We start from the raw sequence: 9,153 nt of genomic DNA, 5'->3' as shown, positions 1-9,153 counted from the left end.
ACTTGATCAACCTAGTATAATTTAGAGTTAATTACATATAACTACTCAATCCTTTGAGGTGATTTAAAGTTTGTTTTTACGATCGTTGTCTTTGGAGCTCTAATCTCTCACCTCATTACCTTTTTAGCAAAGTTAAACTGTAAATTTATTTGGCTAAAATGCATTATTTTGGAGATCCAAAACTCCACTGATGACTTGAGAGTTAAAACACACTTTCATATTTTACTTGCCATCATAGTGACCTAATAGATGCCAATTTTTAGAAACGTTAGGTTGTTAGGTTGTTAGGTTGGTATTTAGAATGTTTTAGAAGGTCAGGATCAATTTAAAATCATCTCTAAAAGTTGGGTGTCCGGACTTAGCCCTCCAATATGTTTCGTCACTGTATTTCTTTCTTGTAAAAGTGGTCGAACTCCAAAGTGCTCAAAAAAATTAATCTACCACTATGCGTAAAACTTACATTCCGACAACAGAACATACAACACGAAAAAATAAAAAAAATAATAAAAAAAGTAATAATAAAAAAATCATCCACAATGACTCATGGTCGAAGAAAAAAAAATCGATGTTCTTTTAACAATGTACCCCATTACCGAACCCATTCATTAAAAGTTAAAGCAATCAACACCAACGGTGGAGATCGACCGAACTGTCGCACATCAAACGTCTCAAAGGAATATCTTAATCAATCATCTACTAAAAGCCAAACCATCAGGGCCACGTGGCGCTCTCACATGGTCTGGTGGCCATCACGGGGAGGAGCTTCAAAAGGTGGGTCCCGCCACCGAGTTCATCGTATCAACTTGTTTTCGGAAAGTGGGCCCCGCCCGGAAAACGTTAGTGATATCCGTTCGCCACGTGTCCGTAGCCCACGATGAGGATTGACGATAGAACACGCTCCAGATAATACGACAAAACTCAAAGCCCACGCTATAATTTCTTTATTTTGTTGATAAAGCGCCTCCGTCAATAGTCATCTCCAGAACCACCACGGTGTGATCTAATAATTAATAATGAATTTTAAGCTCATATTCATATGATACGTTTGAGTTCGATACATAATACTGATGAATCACACGATAATATCAAAAGGCTGAAATAATTTTATAGATATTTCGATTATTGGAAAAGTAGGTTATCGTGACGAAACTACGTGAACATCATAAAAAACATGTCATCACGCGCCTTCCGCTAGCGGACAAAAAACGTGTCGTCCTCCTCCTCATCAATGATAGGCTCGTGGTTTTGAGGATGTGACAAGGGTAAAATCGAGATTTTATCGTGGTTGTTTGGCAAAAGAATCGGGACGGAACCCTTTGTCGCCACGTGCTATCGCGTCGGCCGCACGCAGGTTGTTTTTATTTTTTATATATTTATATTGTTTATTTCTTTTGAATTTTCTAAAAGTATCTCAGTGCATCATAAATTTTGGACTTTAAATCTAATATTTAAATTTAATATGAGTCAAAGATTTTTTGTGTCCAGAAACTTAAAACATAAATATAAGTTTTCGGCGAAGTTGAGGGCTAACTGCGAGTTGGTGCATGTCTACAAGAAGAAGAGTATGGTGGTAGATAGGGATGAACAATGGTTATGACGGACAGATAACCGCAGTTATTTATTTATAACTGTTTATACTTATACCCGTATAATCGTTTACTTATTATGTAATTGCCTAAACGGTTATACCCATAACCATTTATAAACGGTTAACCATATTCATAACTGGATACGCATTTAACTGTAATCATATATCTGTTTACTTAATTTTTAACCCGTTTATTTATTTATTTAACCTATTAACCTCTTTTTTCAGCTGTCTACATATTTTTTTAATAACTTGAAAATTAAAAATAAAAAATTTGTCATAATTTTGAAAAGCACGGGCTGAATTGTTTCCTTGCCTCCATACTCTACTACTTGCTGCCTCTGCACTCTCGAGCACGGTTCTAAATGGAACATGCGGGCATAAGAAGCACCTATTGTGATAAGCACTTATTTTCTCTCTCAAATCACTGAGATCGAACAATTTAGGGTTTTTAATTTTTTAATTTTAATTTTTAATTTACATATATTAAAATAAACAGATAAATGAAACCCGTTATAACTGCAAGCAATACCTATAACCGTCTATTTAAATTTCAAGAGTGAACGGTTATACTCATAACTGTTTGTTTATCTAAGCGATTACTTCTAATTATAACCGTGAACTTTAAATAGATGGGTAACCGCGTTTATCCTATATCCGTGGGTATTTTGCCCATCGCTAATGACATATGACATTGTCAATTTGGAAGAAGGGAGTTTATAGGACTCAAAATATTTGTAATAACTCTTTTAGCTAATTTTTAGGGCGCTCCACCATCTTATATTACCAATAAAAAGTTGAGAGCTAAATTTGAATTTCAATATGATATTTGAGTCTAATGAGAAACCTACGCCAAGTGGAAAAAAAGTTATTCAACCAAGAAAATCAGATTTGAAATTTGGGTCCAATCATCTTTAATAACATAACCAAATGTTAATACTTAAGCATTAACTCAAATCTTAACCCTTTTCAAATTGAAGAAGAAGATCAAAATACGTAAATCCGTCGCGTCTTTAGAACTCAAATATAAATATGTAGGTCTAGATATTGAATCTTTGCAAATTTGTACGTTGCTGTTGTTAGAGCTGGATTTTCACGAAGAGATATGATGAACCAAATTTTTTTTTTTTTTTTTTTTTGGTTTTTGCACATCCATGTAAAATTAACTGGAATTTCAATAGTTATTTTGCTGGAAATATTTTAAATGTTGTATCCTTTGAAAGAATATTTATAAAATAATATAGAAAAAGAAGAATGAATATTTAGAAAATGTGAAATTAAAAAACATAGTTTGACTTTTATGAGGAAATTATGTAGTCATTAGCAGGGAATATTGTGGAACATACAACAGAGTAGAAAGTTGTTGACACTTAATAACGCAATGCACTGGCCACCGTCCCTCATTTTTTTAATTCAAAATAACATCATTTTATATTCACTACTCACAAGTTTCCCGGCTAGTATGAAATTGCTTTTAAAATATCTGAAAAAGTTTATGATGAAATGTAAGTGAATTCTGAAAAGCATTTGCAGCGTTTTTTATAAAGAAACACATAACTGTCACTTCTTGTAGAAAACATTTTAAATGTTTTTAGAACTAAAAATCTTTTTCTCCACAAGTTTTTTCAATCATTTAAAAAACACTTTCAAACGAGTTATTTCTTTTTACAGAAAAAATAAATAATTTAAATGTATTTATTCAAGCTATTTTGTAATATAATAGTATTCCGAATCTTCGATTAAGTAATCCTAAACTATACACCAGAAAGTTGAAGTTTAAGCTCTAATGGATAATTTTACCTCCAAAATAATCAACTAGGATAATACTAATCAAAGTTGAAGAGAACACAGTAAAAGGTAATGAAATTTGTTCAATGCTCATATATACTTAAGAAAGACAAGACTTCACTATGACACTCCACATCGTTTAGGGAAGTGGATCTTGTAAGCCTTATATGTGTATTCCTATTCCTATCTAGCACGAAGCCTTTTAAGAACTCACTGGCTTCGGGTTCCATGGGAACTCCGAAGTAAAGTGAGTAGCGTGCGAGAGCACTCCCATGATGGGTGATCCACTAGGAAGTTCTCGTGTGAGTTCCCAGAAACAAAACCTTGAGAGTGTGGTTGGGGTCCAAAACAGATAATATCGTGCTACGGTGGTGGAGTGAGCCCGAGATATGGTGGACCCCAAGCAGGGATGTGACATTCACACACAAAGCCAAAATGTGATCATAAACTAAATCATCCAAAATATAACAATGATATAATTTTTGAAGTTTGTAAATACCAAAATAACAAAACATTTACGATGACAATTTTATTATTTATGAGAAACTAGAAAATAATTAAATAAAAAAAAAGTGCAAAAAAAAATGTGAATCCATTATCAGAGAGATAGGCCATACAACCCACTTCCAACAACATTGATACTGTCCCCAACTTGGTAATTACCACCTGCACAATTCATTAGGTGTGGGGTTTTATCACAAAAGGTCTCGGTGTTAGTTGGAGTGGGGTTAGGATATTTAAACTCTTCTTTTCTCATTGATACGGTAAATGTGAGACATTTCAACACACCCTCTCACGTGGGACTTGGCCAATTAATGGGTCACATGTGGAAGATTCACACATCGCCAACCACGTAGAGCCAAGGGGACTCAACCTACACGCGGGGCTAAGAGACCCACTATCATCGTTCAGGGTCAAGGGGACCCATCCAACATCGAGTCAAGGGGACTCACCCTACAAGCGGGGGCCAAAGGACCCACCATCATCGCGCAGGGTCAAAGGGACCCACTCATTACGTGGCAGTACCGTACGACCCCACTCTCTGGTTCTGATACCATGTAGAATTATCAGAGAGACGGGTCATATGACCTACTTCCAACAATATCAATATTGTCCCCAACTTGATAATTACCACATGCATAATCTGACGTCAGGTGTGGGGTTTTATCATAAAAGGTCTCGATGTTAATGTGAGACATTTCAACAAATCCAAAAATATTTTTCAGTATACGTAAAATACATAATGATACCTTATATGTGATTGTGTAATGTAATGTATCACGCCGTATTCCAATTACACTCGAAGCAAAAACGGAGCTGTCGCTAGCCATTCGCACCTTTTTAACCCATTCGCGCTAGCGAACACGCCACAACACAAACTCCTCTGTCTGTCTAAAGACGACAACTCAGGAAAACCAAAAAAACGAAGCGGAGCTGCGGAAGGCAAAAAATAAAAGAAAAAAATATAGAAAAAGTAGGTCCCGCTGAACAGTTTAATTCGGCCGCCCGCTTTGTCGTCTCTTTCGTCTCCGTCCACCACCGTCGTTCCTAGGCGTTTGACTCTCAATCTCTCCCCCCCTCTCTCTCACTCTCTCTTAAATTTGTACTCTCTCTCTAAGCTGTGATATCCTTGATCTGTCTCTGCTTCTGCTCTCTTATAACCTTATTATTTCACAGAAGTGTCTTCTCATCCCTCTCTCTTGGTTCAGCAAAACCCAGAACGAGGAATCCAAAATTCCTCCGAGTGGGGTACAATAAACCCAGCACTTCCCACACCAGAGACCGAAAAAATCCACTGGTCCTTTGAGCAAACCCATCACGTCCTTTACGCAAACCCAGCAGCTCTGCTCGTACCCTTTTTATTTCTTCTCACTTTCTATTATGTTCGTCAAAGGGGGCGTTTTACTGAGGATAGTTGCTGGGTTTTGAGCCCTTCTTGCTGGGTTTCTGAAAATCTTGCTGGGTTTTGAGAGATACACAGAGATTGTAGAGCCATGGCTGGTAGTAATGAAGTCAACGTCAATGAATCCAAGGTTGCTGGTTCGCCTCTCTCCTTATTTTTCTCAAATTTGACCCCTTTTTTCTTCCAATTTCTGAATTGGGTTGCCTACCAAGGCGACGATTAACCATTTCGTTATTTTTTTGTTTTCGGAGTGTTTCATTTGGGGCAAAATCCAAAATTTTAATTGGATTTTTACCCCTTTTTGATTTGGTTTCAAGGGGCTTGAATTTTCAGAGTTCTTTCTAATTCTTCCATTTTTTGTTGTGGAAAGTACAAATTAGTCACATCGTTGTTTGTTCTTCCCCTTTTGTTTGTTTGGGGGCTTTTGGTTTGGTTGCTTACGCTTCTTTTCTGTATGCAGAAAGTTGTCCCTCTCAACACATGGGTACTAATCTCCAATTTCAAGCTGGCTTACAACCTCCTCCGCCGTGCCGACGGAACATTCAACCGTGTGCTGGCGGAGTTCCTCGACCGAAAAGTCCCCGCCAACACAGTTCCGGTTGACGGGGTTTTCTCGTTTGATCACGTCGACAGAGCCACCGGCCTCCTCAACCGTGTTTACCAGTTTGCGCCCCAAAACGAGTCTCAGTGGGGTATTGTGAATCTTGAGCAGCCCTTGAGCACCACCGAGGTCGTCCCGGTCATAATCTTTTTCCACGGCGGAAGCTTCACTCATTCCTCCGCCAACAGCGCCATCTACGATACTTTCTGCCGCCGCCTTGTCAACACTTGCAAGGCGGTTGTAGTCTCCGTTAACTACCGCCGTTCGCCAGAACATCGGTATCCTTGTGCTTATGAGGACGGATGGGCGGCTCTCAAGTGGGTGAAATCGAGAAAGTGGCTGCAGAGCGGGAAGGGGAAGGACTTGAAAGTTCATGTCTACTTAGCTGGAGACAGCTCCGGCGGCAACATTGCTCACCACGTCGCGGTGAAAGCGGCAGAAGCGGAGGTTGAGGTGATCGGAAACATCCTTCTCCACCCGATGTTTGCAGGGCAAAAGAGAACGGAATCAGAGAAGAGATTGGACGGGAAGTACTTCGTAACGATACAAGACCGCGACTGGTACTGGCGGGCATTTCTCCCCGAAGGCGAAGATAGAGATCATCCGGCGTGTCACGTTTTCGGCCCGAGGGACAAGAGCCTCGAGGGCTTGAAATTTCCCAAGAGTCTCGTTGTTGTGGCTGGCTTCGATCTTATGCAAGATTGGCAATTGGCCTATGTGCAAGGGCTTAAAAATGCAGGGCAGGACGTGAAGCTTCTCTTCTTAAAGCAGGCGACGATCGGGTTCTACTTCTTGCCGAACAACGAGCATTTCTACTGCCTCATGGAGGAGATGAAGAGCTTCGTGAATCCTGACTGTTAATACATTGATTCCACTTAACTTTACCCGCAAGGCAGCCATTGATATATAGCAAAAAAGCTTGTCATTTTTACTCGGGTGCCCTATCGTGTGTACCTGTAAGATTGTCTGGTATTTACTTACTTTGTTTACCATTTGTTGTTGTAATATGAGGGTTCTGTTCTGCTACCTCGGAACCGTATGTTCGGGTTCTTGTTTCGGCGGCTGGGAAGGATTGGAACTCGGTTATTGGATTCGGCATAGCCACCGGATGTAAGAGCTTACTTCCGGCCATGATTGACAGTAAGCGTCGGAGAAGAACTTGCCACGGGGATGCTACTCTGTCGGTATCCCAAATACATGTGGCAGTGCGTGATGACTTGGGATGCCGCCAGAGTGGCATTCCCGGTGTAGGCAAGTTCCTCTCGAAGCGTTTAGGGTAATTGCTTTGGTGGTTAATTAATATATTGTTTGGTGTATGGATTTTATTGTAAGCATTACTAATTTGAAAAACATGAAACTGTGGAACGGAATGCTTCTTGTCTATGAACATAAAATGTTAACTTAATCTCGAGTCCTAATCTTCTCTTAATGCTTTATTTAGCTAGTAATCTGGTTTATTTTACTTTTGATTTTTTTGAGTCAATTTTGCTTTTTACATGCAACCGAAGATATAATTCGTAGTTTTTATGATGTTTATCACATATATTCACGTTAAGAGACATGCATATACGTGAGAATAGTTGTAGGTACAAGATGATATATCACGCGTTGAGAGCTTTGAATGCGATCACGGGATTGACGATGTAGGCGTAAGGACACATTGCGTATAAGAGATGTAAATGCAAGATGACATGTATCTTCGATTACACAATAAAATCTTGCTTTAATTAATGTGAAATTTGGATGTAGAGCGTAATGAATCGTGCCATCCTCACCACCCCACAAATTATTCTAGAAAGTGGTTGAAAAATAGAGATAGTGGCATATGACTTGAGAAAAAGGAAGTGATTATTTTTGGGAAGAGATTCTCTCCAGATCTCTCTCACCAAATCCTAGGGATTAGGAGATTCGGGTTTTTGAAATTTGATCAAACGGTTACAAAGATGAGATCCTTGTAAAAGTTATAATAATTGTAATTGTTGCATCAAATTTCAGAGGTTCGGATCCTAAGACTTGGTGAGAAAGATCTGGAGAGGATCTCTTCCCATTATTTTCACTCTTTTGGTCGATGAAACATTTCTTTTTTTGTGTTCCATTTAAGGATTTAAAACCATTGAAAAATAAGGTACCAAAAATAAAGGGAAAAAGATAGGGGAGTTTTCTTTGTTTTTTTTTCTATTCATCAGAATGGACATGAAAATTGAGAGAAGAAAATGATTGGAGGCAGAGTTTGTAGTCATGGATTGCATCATCTCTATTAAGGAGAAGAATATCGAACAAGTTCACTATCACGTATTTTGATTCAATAATACTATATATTTTTATGAGTTAAGTACAAAAAGTTATCGAAATTTTTAAGGTGATTCGGAATTAGATTTAACATTTTAGAATATTTTAAATAACTATTTAACGTTTTGAAAATTAGATATCTGGTAGGTCATTGGGTACCAACATTAAGTGATGGCGTTACTAGTATTAAATGATGTGATGGACAAATACTAAAGTTGGTTTTTACTAATCAACGTCTTTGGAGTTCTAATTCTCCAAATTAACCCTTTTTAGCCAAGTTAAACAATAAAATTGTTTAGCTAAATGGCTTCAACTTGGTGATTCAAATATCCATAAATGACTTGAGAGCTAAAGTACGCTTAATATTGTTCACATCATCAATGAACGCTAGTGAACCTAATAGATGTCTATTTTTCAAAACCTTTAAGTAGTTATTTGAAATGTTTTAAAAGGTTAAGACCTAGTTAAAATCATTCATAATGATTAGATAATTTACCAGATTTAACCCTATGTTTATTATAAACAATTATTATTTGGTCATAACGCTATGATAACGGTGAATTTGTTTTATGTTATTTACTATCTGTATTTTGGGATTTGGGGAAATGGCAAATGCAAAGAATTGGGTGTCTTTTTTAGGTGGTGGGGAGACTCATCTGGTTGGTAGTGGTTGGGAGTTTTGGATGCATTCCAAAGGCATCGCATATGAAAACCCATTGGATAAAAAAAAAGGCAAACAAATTTAATAAGATTTTGGGGATTTGCTTTTGAGTGCTTAAAGTTAATGGCCACTAAGTGGTACAAAAACACAGCTATGCATTGGACAAGGACATGGAACCCTGTCCTTATTTGCCTCATGACTTTCTTATGCTTTAATTAGGTTCCAATTTCCATCAAATTCATTCATTCATTTTGGTGTTTTGATGTGAAGTATAGCTCGCTCTTTACTATTAATGAGTCATTTAAAAAAAATATATATATTTG

The 9,153-nt window shown here is 37.7% G+C and overlaps 1 protein-coding gene across 1 annotated transcript; it reads left to right on the top strand.

Annotated features, from left to right (window-relative positions):
- The first annotated feature begins 4,804 nt into the window (after nucleotides 1–4,804).
- LOC125478564 (gibberellin receptor GID1B-like) lies at nucleotides 4,805–7,285 on the top strand. Its single transcript, XM_048586840.1, has 2 exons — nucleotides 4,805–5,409; nucleotides 5,740–7,285. Exons 1-2 carry the CDS (start codon nucleotides 5,371–5,373, stop codon nucleotides 6,739–6,741), a joined length of 1,041 nt encoding a protein of 346 aa, XP_048442797.1. The 5' UTR covers nucleotides 4,805–5,370; the 3' UTR covers nucleotides 6,742–7,285.
- The last annotated feature ends 1,868 nt before the right edge of the window (nucleotides 7,286–9,153 follow it).

This window comes from the organism of the source record quoted next, unplaced genomic scaffold (assembly GCF_019419815.1).
Source record: "Pyrus x bretschneideri cultivar Hongxiangsu unplaced genomic scaffold, Pyrus_bretschneideri_v1 Contig25, whole genome shotgun sequence".
NCBI lineage: Eukaryota > Viridiplantae > Streptophyta > Magnoliopsida > Rosales > Rosaceae > Pyrus > Pyrus x bretschneideri.
Note: the sequence above shows the minus strand (reverse complement) of the source record. Positions and strands in the feature narration are given on the sequence as shown.